Source organism: Castor canadensis, chromosome 1 (assembly GCF_047511655.1).
Source record: "Castor canadensis chromosome 1, mCasCan1.hap1v2, whole genome shotgun sequence".
NCBI lineage: Eukaryota > Metazoa > Chordata > Mammalia > Rodentia > Castoridae > Castor > Castor canadensis.
The window spans coordinates 96,020,829-96,048,294 of record NC_133386.1 but is presented as its reverse complement, the minus strand read 5'-3'; the positions used below and the strand labels follow the sequence as shown (position 1 = coordinate 96,048,294).

The window sequence follows — 27,466 nt, the reverse complement described above, 5'->3', positions numbered from 1 at the left end:
TATTAAGTCCTGGTAGGTTGTATGTTTCTAGGAATTTATCTATTTTGTCTAGGTTATACTATTGTAGCATATAATTCAGTGTTCACAGCAGGCTCTTCTGATCCTTGTTATTTCTACAGCATCAGTAATAACTCCTCAGTTTCTGTTTTTATATTATTGGAATCTTCTCTTTTTTTATCTTGATCTAGCTACGAGTTTGTCAATTTCATTGATTTTTTTTCAAAAAAATAACTTTTAGTTTTGTGATTTTTTTTTCTACTTTCTATTTTGTTTATTTCTGCCCAAGACTATTATTTTCTTTTTTCAAATTTTTCTTGTATTATTTTTTTTCCTTGAGATATAAAAGTAGGGGAATTTTTGGCTTTAATATTTCCTTTTCTATGGTTTTTTGGGTAAGGTTTTGTTTGTTTTTAGTACAGGTGTGAACTTAGTGCCTTGCCTTGTGCTTGCTAGGTGGGTACTCTAACATTTGAGCCCTAGCTCTTTAAAATCATTTTTCATGGTCTTGTGTTTTTGCCCTGGCTGATCTGGACCATGATCCTCCTACCTACTGCCTCTTGAGTAATTGGGATCACAGGCTCATACCACCAAGCCAGGCCTATTGATTGAGATGGAGTCTCACTTCCTTTTTGCTTGGGCTGGCCTTGAACTATAATCCTCCTGATCTCCTGATTTCTACCTCCTGAGTAACTGGGTTTGCACAAATGAGCCACAGATCCCAGCTTTCTTTTTTTTTCACCATTTTAAATTTCTCTCTTAGTACTGCTTTTGTTGCATCCCGTAAGTTTTGGCATGTTGTATTTTTACTTTCATTTGTCTCAAAGTATTTTACAATATCTCTTACTTGACACATTGGTTGTTCAAGAGTATGTTAATTCTCACATATTTGCAGATTTTCCTATTTTCTTTTGCTATTGATTTCCAGTTTCATTCTATTGTAATTGGAAACAATACTGAGTATGATTTCAATTTTCTTCAATTTATTAAAACTAGCTTTGTGGCCTAACTGGTGATCTATCCTGGAGAATGCTCCAGGTGTACTTCAGAAGAATGTGTATTATGCTGTTGCTGTGTGAGTGCTCTATAAATGTCAATTAGGCCCACTTGGTCTGCAATACTACTCCTGCCCTCCATTTCCACTTGCACCTATTATTAAGTGGTGTATTAAGATTTATTAAGTGGGGTATTAAGATCTCCTATGATTATTGTGTTACTATCTATTTATTTGTCCCTACAATTCTATCAATGTTTCTTCATATATTTGGGTGCTCTGCTATTAAGAACACATACATTTATAATTATTATATCTTCCCTGTAAATTGACCCTTTTGTCATTACATTATTTTCTTCTTTGTCTCCTAGTGACAGTTTTAAATTTAAGATTTATTTTGATTAATACAAGTCAAAATCTTTCTTTTGTTTTAGCATTTCCATGGAATATTTCTCTCATCCTTTTACTTTCAGCCTATGTATGTCCTTCTATCTAAATTAAGTCTCTTGTATACAGCTGTACTACATTTTCATCCCTTTCTTTTACTTTCTTTAAGATATGGTTCACATACATTAAACATTTTAAATTGAATGAATAACTCTACACATTTTTTAACTTTTTAGATACTAACTAGCACAAATCTCAAGGTCAAGAAAGAACTTTATTCCTCTAGTCATGAAATCCATTTGGCAGTAAGATCTGCTCTCCAAGCCCTGAACACAAGTGCATATCCAGCCAGGAAGCATAAGTAGATCACAAAGCCTGACATGGCACATCAGCAGCCAGCTATTCACTTATGTAAATTTTCACAAATTGATGGAATAAATTAAAGACAATTTTGTACAAGGTACATTCTTAAAGGAGTCATTGTGTAATGTAAATTTGCTTATTTTTTACTTCATTAAACATTTAAATGTCATATTGGCAATACATTTTAAATAAACTTAGTGGAAAGTTTTGATATTTTGTTGAGAATTATGTTTACTTGACAAGGTATTCAAACATATTTTGAACACTAAAATGTGCCAAGCATAATACAAATGAAGATATATAAATGGCAAATATCATTCTTACCTTCATTGAGCTTATAATCTTGTGGAAGGAGACATGTATAGAATCAATGGATGCTGTGATAAGATTAGGTATACATTACTATTTTGTGGCACAAAACAAGGACTACACATATAAGTGAAATAAACACACCATTTGCATCAATAAATTGACATACACTTTGTTACAGCAAAAAGCTGTAACAAAGATGCCATCCACTGGGGATTTTTTCCTATGGGCCAGTTGAGTAGCTGATGAACTTGACTCAGCGAAACATACTCTACAGAGGCTGCTTTTCTGATCTGCTTTGCTTCCAGCTCCACAATTATCTAGTTCCAAAATCCCTACATGTCCTAATACATGGAGAAGTTCACAAATATTTTTTAAAAATTGCAAACTCCTGTATAGAATACCTCTATCAGTGTTTTCCAACAATTTAGACACCTATGTAAATGAAAAAATAATAGATACCTTTTTACTTAAAAATTACCTAACACTAATTTAAAAGAGCAGTCTTTAAATTTTATCTATAGCAGGAAAGAGGGATTATAAACAGAGACAGAGTAAAGGGGCTGATGGAATTGAGGCATTCATCAATATTTTAGTTTCAAGTAACCAGACCAGAATTCAAACATATTCAATCTAACCTGAAAAAAAGGAACTTTTTCCTGAATATTCAGCACCAATTTTACTCTGAGAGAGACCTGCATAATATTTCTGGTGGTGACACACATACATTCTCTTAAATTCTAAGCTATAGACACTTTGCCATTTTCCAGGAGGCCTGTCAACTTTGCTAATGCGATCAGTTACCTAGGATGGTCTTTCAGCTTTCTTACTCCATTTATTAACACCTGATTCCCTGATCCCTTTACTCACAGAGAAAATAAATTGCCAAAGGGACCTTGACATTTAGAGTGTAGTTTTATATCCTTCACAATGCAGCTTACTTTCAACTGAGTCATTTAGTGCTAAACAAAACAAAAGCTGGTTAACTAGCTCTCTCTTTTTTGCTCTCTCTTTTTCCTCTAAGAACAAATTATATTCATGCCTTGTTGTTTTTATGTACTATTAGGCTGATTCTTAAACACCTTTCTGAATGTTTAAAAAATTGTTATTTAGCAGTACTAAATAAATAAGAAATGAGTTAAAAATATACTCTCACTGCAAATATGATTCTAACTACCTTTCTCCCAAATGCACTAAATTCCTAGCTGTGGAATAGCTTAGCATTCTTTTCTAGTGAAATTGTGTACCACACACCATCCCACTACAGAAAACATTATTATAAAGAATGGGACATTCAATATTGTCATACCTAATCAGAATTATAGAACTTCAGTGGTTATAGACACTTTAGGAAAAAAAATATGGCTTGTAAATTTAAACATGTTTTTGCCATATGATAAGCCAATGCAGGATTTGCCTAAGACATAAGAATCAGTGTCCACACAGAATATGATAATTATTCCTAATAGCCACATGTGAATACCTATAAAGGCTAAAAAAAAAAGCAGATGTATGACAGAGTCTGAGTACTTAACTGATGGAATAAATAAATTACTATACATCTATTACATGGAGAGTTACTTGGCTAGAAAAAGAAACAAAATGTATGAGTTCCAAAAGTAATACTGAATGAATGAAGTCAAACACAGAAGTCTGTGTACTGAATGATTCTATTTAAATGAAATCCTAAAAATGGCAAATTTACACTGACATTGTTGCATAGGCAAATTTACACTGACATTGTTGCATAGGACACAATTTAGGGTGAGAAGCAATTGTCTATTTTGATTATTGCTATGTTTACATAGTAGTATGTACTTATAATATACTTCAAGCTGTATACTTAAAAGTGATGAATTTTAATTTTCTGTAAATAATGCCTTAAAAAAACAAACAAGAATAACAAGGTAAATGACTTTGAAATCCCCAGAATAAAATTCTACACTTTGGAAGAGCAGATTTATTTAAAATCTACCTGGCAGGATAAATATACTTACTTCTTCAAATGCATTAAAGCTACAATCAAATCTTCTAATCTAGTAGCATTTTATATGTTTTTAATAAAAATTCCTAAGTGTTACAAAACTATTTTAGTTCTATAAATTTATATTTATATATAACTTTGTAGATTATACATATGGTCACATATAAAATAACTTAAACTTCCTTGTTAATGAACTGCAGTTGTTAAGGTATTTCAAAAAATCAGATGTGTTTTTTAGATTGAAAAATTGAGATTAATCAGCGACTTATAAATCTCTGCTACTGAAATGAATGATGGGTGATAATTAGCAACAGCATTTACTTACATTTAAACTCTGTTTACTTTCATGTTATTCCACATTCCAATTTTTCATCTTTACACATTTTGAGATTGTAAACAACAACAGAAAAGCAGACAGCACTTTTCAAGACGATTGTTTACTCTTCAGGAGGATGACACTGTTAGGTCCTCCTTGAGATAAATGAATTATATTCATTCAAAGATTGCCTAAAGGTTCAAATTCACAATCTATCACTCTTGCTGGTGAATTGAATTTATGTAATCAGAAGCTTCAGTATTATTACTTTTTTTATCTTTTATGCATCTAAAATGGTAACAATACCTTTTTTCCTCTGAAAGATTTCGAGTTCCTGATAAAACTTGTTTATTACAGTAAATTGGCTATATCTTCCCATGAATAATGTCATGATATTTATGTTTTTATTTAAAATGTATTTATTTATTGCCATCCCAACAGATGTTGAGCAGGGTGAATTGTAGTTTCCACTAATTATTTCTCTTTTTAATCATAATTATTCTGTTTCAGAAATTATACTGTTGTTAATTCCAAAATCATTGTGGTTACAATAAGACCTGAGCCCAAAACAACTGATTCATTTCTGGAGATAGAACTTGCTCATTTGGCTAATGTAAGTACCTCTACTTGACCTTGACTTGCCTGTAGAATTTCCCTCTGAAGGTTAATAATCATTCCTTTGCCCACTTAACACCAGAATATATTTTCGAGACTTTTTATAGTTGCAAATTTTTGCAATTTATTGTGAACCTATGTGTTATGAAGAAGCAAGCTGCCATATTACTCTATGCTTTTTTCACGGTAAAACTGAAATTTTATCATTCAGTTTATTTAAAATGATAGTTAATAAATTGTTTATCTGTGCATAAGTCTTAACCAAGCTCATGTTAGTCCATGGGAGCTAGAATGTGAATAAAAGCCCATCTCTTCATGTGGTGGGGAAGACTGGTGTATAAATGCATGAATTTGAGATGCATGCAGCAATAGAAATCCTAGCAGAGTCAGAGTGATTATCTCAGAAGAAGGGTGTGCGAGTGGATAAGTATTAAGTATGAGTTGCACGTACAATTGCTATGTTCAGAGTCAGGGGAGGGTCTTTATAATGACCTAAATTTCAATCTTACAACCCAGAATGAGAACAACTCTTCCTAAAGTTCATTCAACCCCAGGTGAAGTGCTTTGGATCTTCTTCAGTACTATGTAAAAATGTAAAATATCTTCTTATCAGTCGTACATTCTCTAAGCACTTAAATCATTGGTGGATAGGGACAAAGAACAATTCTTATCAAGGCCTTCTTTGTAATAAAAAATACTATTATACTTTTTGATTAAAGTAAGTGAATCTCACATTTTACATGAACATATTTTTTAATATCTTTGCAAAGTTTCTGTGAAGTTGACTTTTACATAAAATTGAAGCAAAAAAGTGATTGAGTCATTTTTCCAAGTTTATATAGTTAGTGAATAATAGAATTTATATTCACATCCTTGGGGCTACAGAACATGTATAATTTCTGCTATTGTGTATTTCCTGATTTCCCAGAGAAATCAGCCTTCGTTTTAAAGAAAATGATAATCATCTTTCTGTGAGCCACTTATTACTAAGATGCCCTGGGCTTCCCAGATGGTTTAATGAAAACTGCAAATCTTTCTGCAATACTTTCAAACATCATAATTAATATTTAAACTATTAGATATTTTCCTACTTTTGCCACGATGTGTCCATGCTGGGGCTACCTAACCTCAGAATCTGTTTACCTCCTCGGACCTCAACAAAGCCCTGACTGTAACTGGGAAATACATTGCACATTTGAACATTTGCATTTGAATAGGAATTTGTGTGTTTAAAATTATTAATAAAATTATTTATCTTTTTATTTGTTTTTATTGTTGCTCATGAGAATATCTCTATAATTATGTGTCAACATAAAGTAGTAAGAGATACTTCTTCCTGTATCAAAATTAAAGGGTTACTGACTAAGTTATACAGTATCAGAACAGGTACCTTATTTCTCACCCAAAAAAACCACTTCTGTAAATGAATATTTGCAAAACTTTCCTAAATAAATATTTTAAACATTATTTACAATTTAAGAACATGTTAGATGATTATTTTGAAATGTTGAAAAAGAATAATCTTGAAAATAGTGTAGAGGAAAGTCTTACAATATTAATTCAATAAAACAACGTGAAATGAACATGTTCAATCTTTGGGTAAAACTTGTCTGGAATATACATTGGTTAAATGACTTTAAAAAAGAGATAAACCATGTACAAAAAATTATATTGTCAGGCGCATCGGCTAATGCCTGTAATACCAACAACTTGCAAGGTAGAGATTAGAAGGACCACAGTTGAGGCCAGCCTGGGTAAAATGTTAGCAAGACCCTATCTGAACAAATAACTTGTGCATGGTGGTGCAATCTTGTCCCAGCTACATGGGAGGCATAGGTAGGAGGGTCTTGGTCCAAGGCTAGACCCAGCAAACGCACAAAACTGTATCTGAAAAATAACTAAGGCCAAAATGGAGTGGGGGCTTGGCTCAAGTGGCAGCATGCCTACTTAACAAGCTTGAGACCCTGAGTTCAAACCCCAGTACCACCAAACGCACACACACATACGTATATGTTTGTATGAGTGGAGAGTCAACAAATTTTGTCAATCATCAGCTAGACAGTGGAATGAAAGTCAGCATATCAGAATAATGGGGAAATTATCACAAGTCACTTGGAATTCTTTATTTGCCATTCAGTATTTTGAATAATTGAATTGACCAGTCTACCAAAGGACTATTTCTCCATTGTGGCAGGCCCAGATCCAAGAAAATATAGACAAATATGTCACCAAAGCAACATGGAGACAGAAGAGGAAGATGTAAGGTTTATGTGAGCAAAGATGCCACAAAGTGCTCTTCCTTTCACACCCTAGTCACCTGCAAGGCAGGTCAGCACTTGTGGAAAGACACTCCCACTACCAGCCATGCAAGGGTGCCTCTGTACTGCTCAGGACTCCCTGTATTTTTAATGCTGACCACATTGTTTGTACAATATATATTCAGCCTTTGGGGCTTTACTGTTTTGAATTTGTAATGTCTATTATATTTACATTTATATTATCACCTAAATTAGATTTTGTAAAATATTTTACTGTTCACTGAAGAAAAAATATGTAACTGACTTATCAAATATCTTAATATTCATTACCAGTCATAAAAGACATTTTTATATACTGATATTAGTTCCACTGAAGAGAGAACTAAAACAAAGCCTACAGTGAAGTTCAGTAATTTCAAGTAAAATGTAAAGAAAAGATATGTCTTAAACATGAGGATTGAAATTAAAACAAGCTAAAACTTCATTTTACACACACACACACACACATTTCCATTGGCACTGCCTTTGAAATTGAACAATTTTGGATATGACATATGTATAATACCAAATCTGTCTACTTTCACATTTTCTTAAAAGTATCTACCACACTTTCCTGAAAGAATAACAACTTTCAGATTACATCTGTTTCATGTGTCACATGAATGGAAAGGAAAGATGGAAATTAAAAGTTATGGTGAATCTAGGGGAAAACCTGTTAATATTTTGTAAATGAAATATGTTCTTTTCAACAGATAGCATTTACAGTATGTTCAATATAATAAGGCCTATGGGAACTGGTAGGAGTAAGAAATAGAATACGAACCTTGCAATTCTAAATGATATTTAGCAAAGCCAACTGCAGTTCTAACCCGCTAAACAATTAATTAGTAAGACACTATTCTCAGTTTGGGTTCTGCATGTTATAGCTTCACGGTCATAACTTACAGAGGAAGGGTTTCTGATCCATAGTGCTTGAACACTAAGAAATATCAAATTTCCTTTTCCCAGAAAAAGAATTTTGCATTTCATATACTGACGTGTTTTTTTTCAGAATGATATTTATACTTATCAAAATCAGTAGAGTCTGTACTCCATAAGCAAAGTTAATAATTTTGCAGAAAATAATTATTGAGACCTAAATAAGTGCAATGGATACACACATGCACACACACTCACTGTGAGGAGCTCTTGGGACTGACAGGCATGGACCTACTATGCCTTTCCAAGGAAGATAACATCTTCATATTTAAATATGAATTAGAGAACAGAAAATAAATGCATTTTAGTTTCTCATGCTTTATCAACTTTGCCAGCCTGCAAATGTATTATTGTCCCAGATAAAAAGTCATTATGTAGTTTCTTCCATTTTGAGTGGAAAGATAGAACCATGCTGGCCTGCATTCTAATCTTGTCCTTTAAAAAATATTTCTGCACTGGGCAGCAACTCTAATGGTCTACATATCTTTCAAGGTTATAAAGAAATATCAGATTTAGTCATAGTTCTTAAAGTGGCCATGCACAAAACTCCCGTGTTAACTTGGGCTTGAGGCTTTTGTTTGTCATATTTCTTAGCATAGTAATGGAGTCAAGCTAGTACATTACAAAATTTGCTATGTATGTATAAAATAATCATGAGCTGTAGCCCTTGTAAATCCATAGTGGAAATGTGTGATGCTTATTATCATTAGATAATCATGAGAAACTCTACAAAGGAATATCAAAGACTAATGATACAAACAATTAAAAATCACTTGTCACAGCTTTGAAAAGTTTAGTCTATGCATCCATAATTTTCACAAAGGGTTATTTGTATCCCTTTACTTTTTAAATTACTTTTCTCTCCTAGCTTTTCTCCATTTGAAAGAGATATCTGATGTTCTGCTGCTTAAAGCTCTTGGTGATTTTTATTGGAGAGCCTTGAAATGCTAACTAGACAAGAAGATGGATGGCTCTGCCAATAGCTGAAATTGAAATAGAAATTGTCTAGCTTCATTGTTTTTTTTTTGTTTATTTGTTTTTGTTTTTTGGTTAGACCCTAAATTCCTAAACTTATGTAAGGATCCTCTTCATATTTCAAATTCAGTTTATTTTTAGCCGTAATTCATAATGGTTACTTTGCAAAAAAGATTTTTTGAATAATTTTCCTATTTTTGGAGCAGGATTCACAAATTTTTTTTCAATAAAGAGTCAGATAGTAAATATTTTAGACATGGGAGCCAAATTATTTCTGTCACATCTACTCAACTATTGTGTTATAGCAGCCACAGACAGCATATAGACAGATAAATATATCTCTATTCCAATAAAACTTTATTTATAATAGGTGGCAAGCCAGACTTAGCCCTATAGCCCATCGTTTGTCAACTCCTGTGCAGTCAGCAGAAAAATAGCCCAAAGATGTCCACTCTAGTCCCCCAGAACTTGTGAATATGATACGTTACATGTCAAAAGGGGCTTTTATGTGATTACATATCAAAAAGGACATATGTTACATATATGTCCATGTGTATTACATGCCAACTGGGTAATGTAATTAAGGCTAAGAACTCTGAGTTTGGGAAATTATTCTGGATCATCTAAGTAGGTCTATACATGAGCCATTAAACCTATAGAACCTTCCCCAGCTGTGGTTAGGGAGAAGTAACCTAAGGTCTCAACCCGGGATTGCTGTCTCTGAAAACAAATGAAGAGGGCACAATCTAAGGGATGCAGACAGTCTCAAAGCTGGTACCAATCCTTGGTTGCCAAAGTGAGGACCTCATTCCTAACACTTTAGGGAACTGTAAATGGATTCATCCCCAGATGCTCCAGAGAGGAGTGCAGTTCAGTCAACGCTTTGATTTCAACCTTATGAAGTTTTTAAGCAGAGACAGAGACCCAACTGTGTTCTCCAAACTTTTGAACTACAGAGACTGTGAGATAATAAATTTGTCTTGTTCTGCGTTGCTGTGTTTATGCTAATCTGTTACAGCAGCGATGGAAAACCAATACACCCTGACTGGAGCATTGGAAGATTAATTTTTACATGATGAAGATAATTTACACTATGCATTAACAGTGTCACCTGGAACCATGTGGCACTACGATACTATATTTAATTAGTCAATAAAAATCAACTAGCAAGCACAGTACATTTGGCTCTGATTACTATTGTACCACCACCTTAGGAATTTTGTTAAAGGGATCACCAGATAGTAAGAATAATCATTTTATAGTGGTGATGAGACATTAGGCAAATTGGGGAGATTCATAAGAGTATCATCTAGGCAGTCATGAACAACAGGACCCAAGAGTTCAAGCCCAACCCTGCTCTCTACAGATAGATGGTGTTCCTAAGCCAACCTAGCAAAGCCTTTCTGTAGGCACAGTGCAAATGGCCTACCTGGTCTTGCTGTGCTGTAATCCCCTATCATTATTATTAGGACACGTTGTGCCCTCCTGAATAGAAGAGGAAAAGACCTAACATGTAGGCTACATGGAAGCTATACATTTAAGTATCCATTTATTAAAGTTATTTGCTACTTCCACTCATAGGAAATGCTTGCACATTTGTTTGCTGAGATATGTACCAAACTCTAGGAAGCCATTGTTGGAAATGATGTAATCATAGATGGGTAAGACACTCAAAGGTATATAAGTGGAGACAATGATTTTCTTTGAAAGATACACATAAAAAATTCCTGATTATAGTTCTACTTTTCACTGCTTGCCATAGGACAGATAGTATTCATTGGGAAATAATGAAGTCAGGTTAGTGACCTTTCTCAGAAATTAGAGAAGCAAGCTGTTATCACATCCATAAAAATAGTGTCATCTGGTTAATGTGGGCTAATGTATAACCTTATAGCAGAAGCTGAATGAAATATATGCTCTCTCCGGGTGTTCCAATTAAAGAGCCACCAACTCCTTGAGAAGAGTGATATAACGTGGATATGACTTGTTTGATAAGACAGTGTTCTTCATTTCTCAATTCAGTGGCCTCTGTATCATTCTGCTTTAGCAAAAGCCACCTCTTTATTCTCCATCTACCTGGTTTAACTGATTCTCAGTATGATTCTTTCCCTAGAATTCTCATGAATCCAACAAGTATTCTGCCTCTATAACTGGGAAAACATGCAGTATTGCATTCTCAGTGAGGCTGTTCAGATTTCAGACACATGACAGCTATTCCCTCAAAAATAAAAACGAAGAGGATCAGACCTAGATTTCGTTCTTTCTAAGTATCATTTAAAATACTAAAATATGTAACAGAATTCATCATAATATCAAATACAGGTTTAAAGCCAAGCACCAGTGGCTCATACCTGTAATCCTAGCTACTCAGAGGAAGAAATCAGGAGGATCATGGTTTGAGGCTAGGCTAGGAGTGTGTGGGGGGTGGGGTGGTAAGACTCTATCTCAAACATAACCAACACAAAAAAGGGCTGGTGCGTGAATCAGCTAGTAGAGTCTCTGTCCAGAAAATGTGAGTTTAAACCCAAGTATTGCCACAAAAATGGAAGGAAAGAAGGAAGGAAAGAAGGGACGGAAGGAGGGAGGGAGGGAGGAAGGAAGGAAAAGAAGAAAGAAAGAAAAGAGAGAGAGAAAGAAAGAAAAGAAAGAAAGAAAAAGGAGTAGGTTTAGAGAAGAATATTGAAAAATATTATTTCCTTGTATTGAATTTTGTGGCATACTTTGGGTGGTGTAGTATACTTTTGGAGCCTTTGGAGAGTTTATCAGTTAAAAAACAAAATCCTGAAAAGGTTTCCTCTTTCTGGTCAACTTTTAATAACCTGCCATAAGCTTGACTGGAAAAATTTATATCTCATAGTATCTTGTTTCCTTTATATGCATTCCTGAGATTTAAAAAATGTTTCCTTTCTCAAGTTCTATTAAAATTAGAAGTTTTAGCATTCTTTCTGCAGGCCAGTCATATTAGAAATGTTTGCAAGAAATCCCTAGAGTCTATTTGTCTGGTCTTATATGATAAGTAGCAACAATTAAATGTTTTAGTTGGGAAATAAGGAAAAATAAGTTCAGCCAAATCTAATTTTTCTGTTTTGTTTTTGGGGAAGGTGTTACGTTTATTTGGGTTGGTTTTTTTGTTTATTGTTTCCTATTTGTTTTGAGGGTTTTTGTTTTTGATTTTCGTGTAGGGTTTCTGAATCAGGGCTTTATGGGCCTTTTTTTTTTTTAAGGAGGAACTGGGATTTGAACTAAGGGCTTTGCACTTGCAAAATGGGCTCTTGAGCCACACTTCCAGTTCATTTTGCTCTGGCTGTTTTGGAGATGGGGCCTTGTGAAATGTTTGCTCAGTCTGGCCTTGAACCCTCAACCTCCTGATTTTAGCCTCCCAAGTAGCTAGGATTACATGTGTAAATCACTGGCACCTAACTTACCATGTCATTTTTATGCAATGCCTTGCTATCTAAAATTTTTAAAGTTAAAGATAGAATAGTGTACATTGACCAGTCTTCCACACTTAAGAAATCAATGTCTAATGAACTGGACAGCATGATAGAAAGAGTCATTCTGGATTATCTGACTCAGAGTGCTGAAAATGTTAAATTAATTAGGATGAAGTCACTGCCCTTCTTTCTGTCTTAGCTACTTTGTCTATGAGCGTGCTTTTCTTTCACAGGCAAAAGATTATTTTTACTTTAAGAGGGAAATGAAAGGTATAAGACAGTTATAAATTTTGTAGATTAGTAACTTATTATGGCATATGAATGCCAAGCATTTGAAAAGTTTGAATGAAAACAGAGTAACTATGTGTTTTTTTTCATATTTTATTTTTAATTGATAATTATACATATTTATGTGTGGTGGTATTTTGATATATGTTTACAATGTAGGATGATAACATCAGGCTAATTAACACATCATCCATTACCTCACAAATTTTCAGGTAGATGGGGAATGAACTCTAGGGCTCTATTGCTCAGAATGGTGACTATAGGAAATAACAGTGCACTGTATATTTTTAAATTGCAAAATGAGTGAATTTTAAATGTTTTCACCTTATTATTCATGTTCTCTATTTCTTGAGCAGTGATTCTCCAAATGTGGATAAAAATTATGGAGGATGGAAGGAGGAGTTATTAATATGCACATTCCTGATCTTAAAAATCTCAAAGTTCCTGGAGCCAAGGGGTCTATACTTTAATAAGCAGCCAGTTGATTCTAGAGTAGGTCCAGAGAAAATGCTTTAAGCATTATGAAGACAGAAAGTATGTGATTAAGATAGCATATGAACTTAATATATTCAGAATATAAAAACACCAATGACTAGTAAAGAAACTTGGCCACTATTCACTTTCACTGTGACATTGTTGTCGTCTTTTCTGTAACCAATTTCATTCAGGTCTTTGCTCAAATTAAGGCCTATTGGTGATGCCTCCCAATATGCAAAATTTCAGTTTACCTGCTTCTCTCATCTCTCCTACTCAGTATGACTTACTTCTCAGTATAGACCCTGTTACTATCTAGGATATTATATATTTGCCTCTTAATGACTTTTGTTTGTCTCCCTGGCCCCCTCACTATAGTGAAAGTATAAGTTAAGTGTTTCATTTTTGTTTGACCCTGTGTCACAGAGCCTCAAATGGTACCTAGAATGTAATAGGTGCTTACTATATAATCTTTAAATGAACAAGTAATTGATGGATTAGCTTGTTTTAATCATCCTAGCTCTCTCATCAACTTCTGTACCTTGTGAGAGTATTTTATCATAGGAATTTGTATTTGAAGTGTTTTATAGGAAAAAAGAAGACATGGAAGAGAGATTTGAAAGGATAAAATGAATTTAATTATGAACACCATAGTAGAATCATGTCCAAATCCCCTATTTTGTGAGTAGGAAAGCAGAAAACTTATGCAGACCAAAAGAAAAGAGAGAATAACCATAGAAACATATGGAAAAAGCTGATGAGACATATCCTACTATTAAATAAACACACTGGTTTGATTGTTGCTGAAACAGAGGAAAGAAGGAAGTGAAAATAGCAAAGATATGTTAAAGTGGTATGGAGAAATTAGGAAATTTGGGTCATGGTACATTATTAAGATACTTAAAAGGATATAATTAAGAATGTTTAACTTGAAAGACTATACTTTCAGGGATCATTTCTATGGTTTGTTACTAGAGAAGCTTCTCTGATCGTGTAGAGTACCTGAAACAAGGAGGAGGTGCAGTGCTCTCTCCTGAGTGTGAAGCTGGCTCTTGGTATTGCTTTATTGCAACTGCCACTTGCCATTGATGATTGTTCTTCCTTACTCTCTTACAAGAGAATGGGAGGGAGTGAGCTCAAGAATGTTTAACTTGAGTTGAACTTCACTATCTTGAGTAGAATCAAGAGAAGCAGATTGTTTCTTGCCTGTTTTGCCAAAAACATATTAGTGAAGAACAACATATCTTTTCCACAAATTTTCAAATATATGCAAATTCAACACTTTTAAGTGTCAATTATATTGGCAGGTTGGTAAATTAATCTTCTTTAGTCTATCTGTCTCCTTTACCTGCAACTTTCCTTAGTTTTAATGCATTATTTAGATCTGCTCCGGTAGGTTAGTTTACAGCTTGCTGATTTTCTGCTTCCTCCTGTCACTACACTTTGTTATTGTTCTCTATTAGGCTTACCATTTCCTTTTATTGATTTACTGTCAATTCCTCATAACAGATCTTGTAGCAGAGTTCCTTTTGAGAAAAGTATCTGAAAATTAAAACAAGTATTTTACAAGTAGTTTCTAACAGAACCATTTAGACATTTTTTTTTTATGTTGAGGCCATTCATCATTGGTCTTGCTTTTGTGCTTCCCATCTCACATTCTTATTCCCTAAGTAACTGGTTTATCCAGAGATGAAGAATCCTATAACTTTTTTGCTCTACCTACTATTTTAAACTTATGTTATTAATTTTTGACCTCAGTCTGAAAGCCTATGCATTGTTGACTGTACTAGAATAAATGTCTTCAGAGAGGTATGCATGCAAGAATGTATAGTGCAACTGAAGATTGGATGGCACATTTGGTACTTGCAATAATTCTCAGTGGATGATACTTAAATTTTCATAAGGATGGGAAGAGAGAGAAGCATGTAGTAGGGTCTGAGAGGTAAAGAAGGTAAAGGATAAAACTGAGTGCTGACAAAGACACGGAATAAGAGTAAACGAAGCATTTCTCATCTTCACACTTTCACCTGAAACTTCTTTAGGGGAGTTAAAGGGAAATGGGTATCTAAATAATTGAGATTACATTGTTTTTATCTTCTAATATCGTTTTCTATGGGTTTAACCTGTTCTTAACAGTAATTAAAAATATTAAGTATGCAGTCAATATCCTGTGGGTATACAGAGATTTGACTTAATCTAACTCACATGTTACTACAATTAGTGAACTAGATCCATTATCTTAGGTTCCTCATCTACACTTGGTTTCTCTACGCTTGAGGTATATATTTCCACATCCTTCATTGTGATAGTCCAAGGATAATTTATTGTCTATAAAGTGATATGTGCTCCTTTGAATAAAACCTTTGATAAATACAGTATAACTTTATGATACAACATTTTAGCTATGCTGAGGACTTATCACAAAGTCAAAACCGATATGAAAAATCCAGGTAAGACCAGATATGATCTTGTAAAATAAAAGAAAACCCAATTGAAACACCTTTCTTCTTCATCCCATGAACATTCAGCTGTATTCCTCCTGTAAGAACCAGATAAAGACCCACTTCTTCCATGAAAATCCCTCTGACTAGCACAGACTATGCGTTTCTTACTCAGAAAACTCTGACTAGTGATATTTACATTTCCCTTGTGGTGTTGTATAAATACTCCATATGCACACTCCTTATCTGCTTCTATGGGACTATGACCATTTTTAGGGAAGGGGGTGTCTTCGTGCTCTAGGATCATGATGTTTGGCTATGAGCATTTGACAGGAAGTAAGATACCTTGGGTATGTGGTCTTTGAGAGATTTTGGAGGGTAGTGGTGGTGCTATAATTTAGAGTTATTCTAATGCACCAATTTAAATGAATAATAAAGGTTGGGTGGATTTTATAAAGTTTAGATAGATGTGATTAATTTTTATTACTAACAATATTGTAGAATGGACCTAACAAATATAACTTAGAAATACACAGCTCACAAAGTCTCCCTCCTAGACTGGTAAAGAAGTTTACTTGCCAGAATGTTCCAGTAATTATTTACTTACAGACAAAACCAATGTCTAAGGATGAGTTCACAGCTTGCTAGCCACTCAGGGAGCAATCCATCTAAGGAAAGGAGCCAGTGGCTTAGTTTAGGATGTATTTTTTAACTCTGTGGCCTGTTCATTATTTTTATCGATGACTTGATCAGATAAGGACATAGATAGTTATGTTTGTTTCTTCATCCTGTGAAGACACAAGACTTGGAAACAATAGTGAATATATGGGATGCCAATATCAGAAATAAGAAGCTCCAAGAAGACTGCCATGTATGAATTGCAGTAGAAGTAATACCTGTCAAGCTTAGGAAGAGATTGTTAAATATCTGATATAATCTGAATTTGCATTATTAGGAACATGGTTCTAAGTTGGATAAGCAATAGTACTGCTTTGCTCTGCACATGTTGGACACAAGTAGATGATTTTCCTGAAAGGACGTTAAAAAATTGTGGATTCCAGGAAATGAGTGAAGTAGAAAATGTGATAACTTGAAACCAACAGAATATATTTAATGGAAAATAGAAAACTCTTTGGGAATATGATAGAATTTGCAGATATGTAAAGATTTTGCATAAAAAATAAGTTTCAAAGGGCAAAATAAGGCCCAATGATTATGAACCAACAGACTGAAAGAAAACACTTTCAATGATCAGAGCACTTCAAAACAGAAAGTACTTGGGATAACTCACTGCAGAAAACTCATTGCATTACTCTGAAGGTCACAGTAGGTACTAGAGACATAATTATTCCACACTGAATAAGAATCTACATTTTTTTCTTCAATTTTCATTACACATAATCCCATCCAAACGTGGCTTACTGATTAAGAAGGTCTTTAAGTCAACTAAAGGACAGTTAATGCTGCCATATCTTTCCTCTAGAATGAACCAACTAGAGACTAAAGCGGAAGCGGTAGTGATGATTGTTCTGTGCATGATAAGGATGTTTCAAGCTGATGTAAATATTGTGAATAACTTGGTCCTCTTAAATAATCCAGAAATTAATATTTTACAAACATAAATATGAAATTGAATCATTTGAATATGAATTTATAGGATATGAAAGATTCACTTTCAATTCTAATAAAGCTAACAATATTTGGAATGAATGTATCATCTTCATAGAATTCCACAAAATGAGTCACCAAATGTATGAGAAAGGAAATGTAAATTTCATATGAAAAAAATTGAGGTGGAATCTTTAAAGTATCTTTCTGCAAGATAAGAAATCTACTATTCTTTTTTGCATTTCACATAATCCTTTAATTTTTATATGTCTACTCAAGAAATATTTATTCTTTCTCTGCTTATTTTTAGGGTACTTTGAATCCCTATTGTGTGTTGTGGGATGACTCAAAAACGTAAGTGATAGATGTTTTCTGATATTCCTTTTGACTAAATATTCAAAAGCACATTAAGTTATTTCAGCTACCTGATAGTTAACCACTGTATGATAACTTGGTGGAATGTCAGTCACACTGAGACAACATTTTCCTTTTTAGATCTGCAGGACAGCATGATGAGTGTGTTGGTGTGTGATGATGCCATCAGGTTATTTCTCAAGATAGGATTGCATTACCTAATGTGTAAGGCACATTGCATTATGAATTCCATGAGGATTCTTTTTAAAAGCTCGGATATTTTAGAGGTATAGAAGCTCAAAAGCTATTTCCATGACCTTGAATCTATTATCAGAGTAATGCAATATTTACATGGTACTTCTAAATTGCATTATAATAAAAATTGATACTTAATTTTTATTCATATATTTTATGAATTCATGGAGACAAAAAAATAATAATTGCACTATATAAGGATGAGTCATTCTTCCAGATTTTTTTTTTTGTCATTGGTATCATTAATTGCAATAGATTTGATCAAACTTATCTTCATCTCAGTGGTAGTTCTTTGAGATTTTAATATCTGAAAAAGCAGTAAAAATCCATACATCAGCCTTAAACTGAAATATTTTAGGTACTTATGTAGATTAAAAACTCTGTTTTGTTTTATTGCATGAAATGGAGATAAATATTAAATTGATTCCTATAGCTAATGCTACCATGTGCATGCTGTCAGAACACTATGTGGCTGGGTTCTCTGCATCCCAAGAATATTTCCTGTGTTCTTAGTTTCAAATCTGATCTCCATCTGAGATTTTAGGAGGTTACTTGTCTTCCCCAGCAAGTTAGAGCAGGGGCATTAGAATTTGTAGGAAAGGAGCAAGCCCCATGAAAATTTGCTCAGTTCTATAGTACTGCAAATAAGTTTTAAACTAAAATTATCTGTATGTGGGTAAGAAATCAATGTTAGTCACACTTTTTTTTAATAGGTTCTGCTGTTTCAGGGATCCTCTTCTAAGAAACTACTACTTGCTCTGGTGATAGTCTGAGCTGAGTGCTCTTGATGTCATTGTGTTCTCTTTTCAAAATCCCATAGAGAAATTTATGGTAGTGATGTTCTTGCAAGCTTTGCTCTCTCAGGCAGCAGTTAGAAAGGACTTTGGCAGTGTATCCTAAGGAGTTACTTATCATGTTATAAGCCACAGGAAGGATAAAATGCTATATCAATCTAAATGAATATTTTCTGCTCAAAAATATGCTATCTTAAACTAATTAGAGCTATTTGCGTATATCTGTGTATAGTAACCAACTTTGATTTAGTCTTAGTATCTCTTTAGTGGGTAGAATGTGCTTCTGTTTTGAACTACCAGACAGTGTTAGCTATTCCAAAAGTCCTTTCGGACTATGAAAGGTGTGATAAAGAACATTCCCTACTTTGTACCTTCTGTAAGTTTCCTTTCAGAGACAGTAGAAGGCATTAAATTTAGTTTATAAAGGTACTCGTGTTGTGGTCAGTGTTAACCTTAGGAATCCTCACACTCCACTTTCCCTAATAATTGTTGATAACGTGACTCTTGTCTTCTCCATCACGGGCATAATGTAGCTTTACAAAATTTCACTTTTAAGTTATCCTTGAAGAACACTATCAGGAGAGGAAATGTGTTTAGCTGCCTTTCAAAGCACACATAATCTCAAGAGGTCAATGTAGTTCACGTTTCCTTGTTGTATCTGAAAAGGGATTAAAAACTTTTCCTCTGTGGCCAAACTGCTGTCCCATCACACCTTTTCTCAGATTGTTTAATCATTAAAATTTTTCTTCTAGGTTTTTAAACAATGAAGGTTAAGACAACTTTATTTCTTCTATTCACATCTATTCTATTTTGATTGTGTTTCATGTTTATACAACAGTTTTATAAATGTAGTGATTTTGAATCCTCCAAGTAAAGTTAACAGTGAAGAGACAATGCTTCTCTTTTTATATAGAAAAGGGCTGACTTAAATGACATTTTTAAGATGGTAGTAATAAATTAAATTTAGAAGCTGTGTTTTAATTTTGGTTTATCAGGTTTCCATCTTTTAGATTTTTTAAATTAACTTTTAATTACAAGAAACGCACGAGTATATTTCATTTGTAAAACTTCAAAGTGTGTAATTAAGGTAAAAAAAAGTCCCATTGATTATCCTCACCTTGGATCCCCTCATCTACTCATCTCCAAGATCACTTCCGTGTACTAATTGTGATGTAAATAATTTGTGACATCCATTTATACATTGACATCTGAATACAGCCATAGATAAACACAATCTTTTTGTTTGTTCTGTTTTTAGGCAATACTGAGGTGAAGTTGAGGCCTCCTGTTTGCTAAGCAGGCACTCTCCCACTTGAGCCACTTCTTTATATCAGCACTATTTTTACATAAATTTTATATTATTTTTAATGTTTGACAGCTTCAATTTGAAATTCAATGTATGTCTTGGAAATGCTTATATTTTACTACATATATTCTGTTCCTGTTACATGCTACATTGAAGGGCTCTATCATAATTGATTAGTATTTTCAAATCTGAGGGCTATTGAGGTGGTTTCTAATTTATTTTATTCTGTAAACTGTGCTTCTGTGTTCCTTCTTGTATGTCCATCTTGACAATTTCCTTAACCATGTTCTATAGTGTTACTTTCTTATTCTCTTTGTATCATTCTATTTTGTATTCTTCACAGCAGTCCTTTGGACTTTATTTGTTTTCTTTTTGTCTGTCTGTCCCACTGTCAGACAAACTTGCATGTAGTATACATTCAATAAATATCTTTTAGCTAATTTTGTGTAAAAACAAAAGTTTGCATGTTTCCCAGTTATCTTTTCTGGTTAAGAATTGTTCCCATCTCTATTTTATTAGTAAATATTTCTAGCAATTATGAGGCCTAATATTGGAAACTTGAAAGGAGCATGCATCAGCTTTTTCCAGTATTAAGATCCCTTACTAACACTTAATTCTATTTCTAAGACTAACCTATTATCCTGATTATTCCAAACAAAAGCATTTTGTTTTACTCCAATTAAAACACAACAGTTTGAACAATTTTAAGGCATATTTTGATTTTACTGTGGCTCACTAATTAACAGGATATTTAAAATGCCCCATTGCTTTTTATCCACAAACAGTGTCAATAATAGTATGCTTATTTCATAAGGAGAAATATCTCTTTTTAAATGTTTAAATTTTTAAAGTGTTTTCTGAAGTTTTGTTTTGTTTTGTTTTGTTTTGTTTTAAACAACAGGAATTTTTGTCTCAGGGCTATGCCCTCCATAGGCCGTAGAGAGCCCTCCTTTCTGTCTTCAGCCTCCAGGGCTCCAGATGTGCCTTGGCTCATGGCAACTGAATGCTAAATCTGTGCCTCTGTTTTTCCATGCTCTTCTTTTTCTCTCACAGTTAATTTTGAGTGATTTAAAATTTGGACATTCTTTGAGCTGTTATGAATGTGGTTTTTGAGTATTGGGTTATATGTGGTAACTACATTCCCTAGACAGCCTGTGATTCTTCCTACAAATTATCCTGTGGCCTTTCTCTCTGGGACTCATCGTTCTCTCCACTGATCATCCCAGGCCTGTTTCACAGTTTTAATTCCTGAGTTGTCATTGTAAGTTTTAAATCATCACTTAACTATTGCTAAGCCATTTTTATCAATCTACTTGTAATTCATGTGCCTACCTTGTAGTTGAAAAAGAAAGCTTTTAGGGACTGAAATTTCCCATTTTTCCATATTTCAGATGATTTATTGGAGTTAGAGATAGAAACATGCATATCTTGAGGAGGCCAAAATTTACTTGTTTTATCTCAGAGTTAAATAAGTGAATTGAATGATTTCTCCCCTTTGTTTCTCTTACCCATATTTCTTTCTAACTAGAACATCTTTTCTTCCTTTAGTCATTCATACTGGAAGTCATCATTTCATTTACCTCACAACATAACTCCTAGAAAATATAAAGCTAACGCTCAGCTTCATCTCATCACTTCAGGGAGGCTGTCATTTTCTTTGCCTTCTGGGTGACTGAGCTGCCCATATATTGGGGAGGTACATTATTTGTCTCCTAAAAAAGATCTGTTATTCTTAGAAATTCAAAGCAGTTATACAAAGCATCACTATTATTGGATAGTCAAACTTTGCCCTCCGGGGACTAACCAGATGATAAACTTCTTTCATAAGGCTCTGTTTAAACTGGGCTAGACTGGGGGAAAACTATAAACAGAAATTAATGTTCTTACAATTATGAGAAAGGAGCAAAGTGAATAATGAAAAGACCTAGTTTGAATCTTTAATGCAATAGTTAAGAAAGAAAGTTGTTCAAAAATAGCTAACTATGCAAAGCAGTAATATGATGGTCTTATTGTTTGGGGAGAAATGTAGAAGAATCATCTATAGGTTTAGTTACCTCACTGAAGCCTTTGTTTGATGAGCAATGAAGAAAGTCTTTTTCAAAATATTCAGCATATTTGTAGTCATGAGTCCACTGGACTACTATTTCTAGAATTTCCTGGTGATTCAATTAACTGAGACAGAATTTTAAAACTTCTTACCTTTAAGAAGTTTTATGACTTTTATTGCATATATTAGTCTGTTAAAGTATGGAAATCTGTAACCGAACATATGGCCATCATACTTTAGAAAGAAATCATATGGTTATTTAAGAAACATAAGATGTTTAATCTTCCAAATTAAAACTGTTCTATGCAACTTCTAATATGCTGAATGGATGCCTAGGTGTCCATGTGTTCAATTTTATTGGGTACACACTGTGATCCTGTTTGTTTTTCTTTAGTTGGAATGATAAGAGAAAACAATTTTTGGCTGACACGTGATGTAATCCTGCATCAATGAATATATTCAGAACCAGTGTGGTTGTAAGTGCAGAAGCAAGCTAAAAGTTTGGAGTTTATATCTAAGATGTCAGGATTCCATAGAATCTCCCTATTGCACCATTCAGATGCAATGATCAGTTCTCTTTAGAAAAAGAAGCTATTATTATTCTCTTGTCCTTTGATTATATTCACGCTGACAAAAATGAAAATATTGGTCTTTACCTTCTCAAAATACTAGTAAATTAAAGTAAAATTTACCCAATCTCAAAAAATAAAACATAATCAAAAGTAATAATGCCAAACTTTAGAATAGTTACTGATTTTCAGATTTCCTGTTGCTAAATTTTTTGCTTTTGTCTGCAGAACAGCAATACCATTTTAAAAGTACTATGAAAAGCAATACAGAAATATTAGCTTCCTTTTTTAAAAAGCTGTAAAATTAAAGATTCATAGATAGGAAAGTAAACAGAGCATTATTTGCTTTTTGTTTTTCTGTCTGATACCATACAGTATTTTTTGAGATTTTATGATATCTATCATAATTGTGTTTTCTCATAAAGACATTATAATTCAAAATGATCTCTTTGGAACTTCAGGGAAATTTTTCTTTTTTTTAATCTCTTAAAACGTTTCAAAAATTTAGAATGTTTTTAAATTGCATTGTAGATTTTATGGTATTGACTCTTAAGTGCCTACTTTACTGAAGGAATATACGTAAATTTGTTAGAAGATAAATGACCCCTTTTAAACTGATAGCTTACTGAAGTGCCTCTAATCTTATTAACAGCCAATTGTGTCTTTAGCATGAGCTGGAAGTTCAAGAAAGACTGCGTAATTCCCTCTGCATGAACTCTGATGACTAACATTAGGAGTAAAATGGTGCCATGTCTTGTTTTATAGTAAGTCAAGACCTTCTAATGTAGGAGTTTGGAAACTACAGCTTATGGCACAAATCCAGACTGCTATCTATTTTTTATAATAGTTTCATTAGATAGAGCCATGCCTATTTGTTTATGCATTATCTGTGGCTGGTTTTGTGCTTCAACTGCAGAAATTAGTCACAACAGAAACCATAATGCCCACAAATCCTAAAATATGTACTCTCTAGTCTTTTATAGAAAAAGTTGTCAACCCTTGCCCAAAACAGTGCTTTTCAGTATTTTTCTTATTTTGGTACACACAAAATATCAATTGTATATCACCTTGGTATAAATTAAAATGTTTACAGGTAGGGTCAGCATAGGGTACCCAAGGGCAGAGAAATCAGTATTTCCATTAGTTCTAGAAGACTCTGTCACTGTTTTTCAAATATGTTTTACCCAAAACCACTTATTTTTATCTGAATAATGATTTCTACTGTCCTCCTCATCTTGTAACCCCTCCATATTTCTGATTTTTTGTTTTTGTTGTGGGTCCTTCTGCTGTGGTAAGCATATGGTTTGAGTGTGTCTCCCCAGGGAACATGGCTGAAATTTAATCCCCATAATGAGGAATTAAGAGGTGGAAACTTAGTCTGATTGTGGCAGGACCTTTGGAAGGTGATTGAGATTAGATAAGGTCACCAGGATAAAGCACCATGGTTGAACACTGGTGGCTTTAGAAAAGAAGAGAGACACACATGCATACTTTCTGTCTGTTACCTTGTGATGCCTTATGCTGCCTCAGCACTCTGTTAATCAGAAGGCCATCACCACACACAGGCTAAAGACCCAAAATAAACTTCATTTATTTATAAACTTACCCAGGCTCAGATATGATAGCAGTGCAAAAGAACACTACTGTATCCTCTCAAATATCCATTTCCACATGTCATTCAACTCATTAATTCTCTCTTCAGTTTTGTCTAAACTGCTACTCAGTTATCCATAAAGATTTAAATTTAAGTTACAGTCAAATTTTCAGTTCTAGATTTTCTAATTTGGTATATTTTTTAGTCTGCCCCATTACTTTTCAGTGTTCCATTTTTTATGCCAGGTAAATTTGTTTATGTTGCTTCATTTCTTTCAACCTAGTAAACATAGTTGTTTTATAATCTGTGACTGACAATTTTTATTTGAAATGTTTGTGAGTCCTTTCTGCTCTTTTCTTCCCTCCCCCCCCAATACTCAAGTACTTTATTTCCTAGTGTGCTAGTTTCTCATGTGAAATATCCTTTGAAAATTATTGGTATGGATTCCTTGAGGCCACAGATAAAGATACCTTCCCTAAATAGGACTTCTATTTTTCTCTCCTCAACACTTGATAATAGTGTTTTAACCCAGGATCCCTTAAATCTAATTGAGTCTAGAAGTTCCCTGGATCACCAGGTGTTAGGCACACAAGTTGCAAGTCCACAAGAGGCTTATATCATTATCATATCTTTTCACATCTATTCCAAGATTTCTAGTGTATTCAGATGAGAAGATTGATCTGAAAAGAAATTTCATTTCTGGAAATATAAAATCTACATCAGTATCTCTTCACACCTGTAATTCTTGAACAGCACACCAGTGTCCCACAGTTTACCTATCAGGAAATGTTACTCCAAAGTGTTTAAGTATATGTTTTTCGTAACTCTTATGCTTCCTGTCTTGTATTACAGACACTTGCAGTTCTCATTTAGACTTAAGAATTTTGAAGGCTGGAAGTATGTAGCATTCATTTTTGTAAATTCTGCTGTCCTCATCAGATTTCAGAATAATCCTCTGTAAATTCATGAATTAATTTGATAAGTATTTCTTGAGTTCTTATTGTTTGTTCTGCTGTTCAAGTCCTTGGTACAAGTACCAAGTGAACAGACAAAAGTTCCTGGCTTATAATACAGATAAGGAGAGGATTGTGGAAGGATGGTAAGAACATAAACATGGTAAATGAACTATATAATGTGTTTAAAAAAATATGTGAGTACACAGATCAAGAGAAGGAAAATAGGGAATTCCATTTATTTTTATTATTTATATTCCTTTATTAACTTTTCCAAGATTTCATCATTCATTTATACAGCTAATGTTCATTTAACAAGGGCCCCAAATGGGCAAAGTTATTACGACTTTGGGACCCTTTTCTGGCTTTCCTGAGCCCTCTAACCAGCTATTACACTGGACTGTAGAGTTCCCTTCCATTCCAGACACCTTCCCTTAAGTGTTTGGACTTCCATCTTCTGTCTGCTTTCTCCCAGCTCTACAGTAGTCATTATCCCAAACTGTTAAGTTAAATTTTGTAATGACTAATAAGTAGTGGATATAAATTATGAAATGAAAGCTAACTATTTTCTGAAATTGAAATAGCTAAACTCTGCCCAAAGGAAATCTTCTTTATAAGAGACTTCTTTTTAAACTATGATTCATTGTGTTAAAAAAAATAATAAATGGATAGAGTCCACATTTTAATATTAATTTTCCAGCATGGCATTAAAATTCATAAAAAACTCTGATATCTAGATAATAATGAAATAATGATATCTAGATAATAGTTTTCTATATTTTATCATTTACTATGTGAATAATGATCTGGAAAGCCCACAACATTTGAAATGTATAACATTGTTCAATATCCTTCTTCACAGTTCAGTGAAAATCTTATGGGAGATCGGGGCTACCAATTTGCTAGTTAATGTTGTATATTTATACAACTGAAAATTAATTTCAATTTTTAAACAGTATTATGTAAAAAATATAGCAATAGAAATAGCTCCATAGGTAATTACTTTAAACTTTAGATTACTTAAAAAGTAAAAATGGTCATAACATTGCTTATTGCATGGGGTATCAAGGAGGATCACCAGAAATAGTGTTCTAACCATGTTGTTCCAGTGGCTAAAACATGGCAGGTACTCAATAGGGGACTCATGAGTTGTCTGGCTCACTGGGTGGTTAGTGGGAGAATCTAATAGACAAGGCAGGCATTCGTAGTCTTTTATTTTATTTATTCATTCATTTATTTATTGCAGTACTGGGGCTTGAACTCAGGGACTATACTTTCAGCCACTCCACCAGCTTTTTTTATTATTATTCATTTATTTACATGTGCATCCATTGTTTGAGCCATTCCTCCCACCAGCCCCTGCCTCCTCCACTCCCCCCCACCTTCCCTTGCTTCCAGGCAGAATCTGTTCTGCCTTTATCTCTAATTTTGTTGAAGAGAGGACATAGGGAATAATAACAAAGACAAAGAGTTTTTGCTAGTTGAGATAAGGATAGCTATACAGAGAGATTCCTAGCATTGCTTCCATGTAGTAATGTATTACAACCCAAGTTTATTCATCTCTAACTGATCTTTACACAGGTTCCTGATATTGACCTCTGTTGCTTTAATGGTTCTGTATTACTTCCTCTGCAGTGGGGACATCAAACACTTTCATGTTTTGGGTTTCCTACCTATCCCCATCCCTCCCATATGTGCTCTCCCCTTAGCATGTGACCGAAGTCCTACAACATTGCTATATTTGCCCTAGATCTAAAGTCTGCATATGAGGGAGAACAAACGATTTTTGGTCTTCTGAGCCTGGCTAACCTCACTCAGGATGAAGTTCACCAGTTCCATCCATTTACTAGAGAATGATAAGATTTCATTCTTCTTCATGGCTGAGTAAAATTCCACTGTGTATAAATACCACAGTTTCTTAATCCATTCATCAGTAGTGGGGCATTTTGGTTATTTCTATAACTTGACTATTATGAATAGCACTGCAATAAACATGGGTGTGCAGGTGCCTCTGGAGTAACTTGAGTCACATTCCTTTGGGTATATCCCCAGGAGTGGGATTGCTGGATCATATGGCACATCTATGTTTAGATTGTTAAGAAGCCTCAATATTGTTTTCCAGAGTGGTTGCACCAGCTTACATTCCCACCAGCAGTGTACGAGGGTTCCTTTT

At 33.9% G+C, this 27,466-nt stretch overlaps 1 protein-coding gene and 1 non-coding gene across 7 annotated transcripts in view; both read left to right on the top strand.

Moving 5' to 3' along the window:
* The window catches only part of Adgrb3 (adhesion G protein-coupled receptor B3), a 721,663-nt gene that overhangs the window by 413,347 nt on the left and 280,850 nt on the right, over window positions 1-27,466 (top strand). For all 6 annotated transcript variants that reach the window (XM_074080490.1, XM_074080476.1, XM_020162286.2 and 3 more), the window contains 2 exons: window positions 4,861-4,963; window positions 17,732-17,775. In XM_074080490.1, coding sequence (XP_073936591.1) covers window positions 4,861-4,963; window positions 17,732-17,775 — 147 coding nt within the window. The remainder of the gene's footprint in view (window positions 1-4,860; window positions 4,964-17,731; window positions 17,776-27,466) is intronic.
* LOC141415819 (small nucleolar RNA U3) lies at window positions 14,306-14,518 on the top strand. Its single transcript, XR_012440777.1, has one exon. It is a non-coding gene; the product is annotated as a small nucleolar RNA U3 (small nucleolar RNA).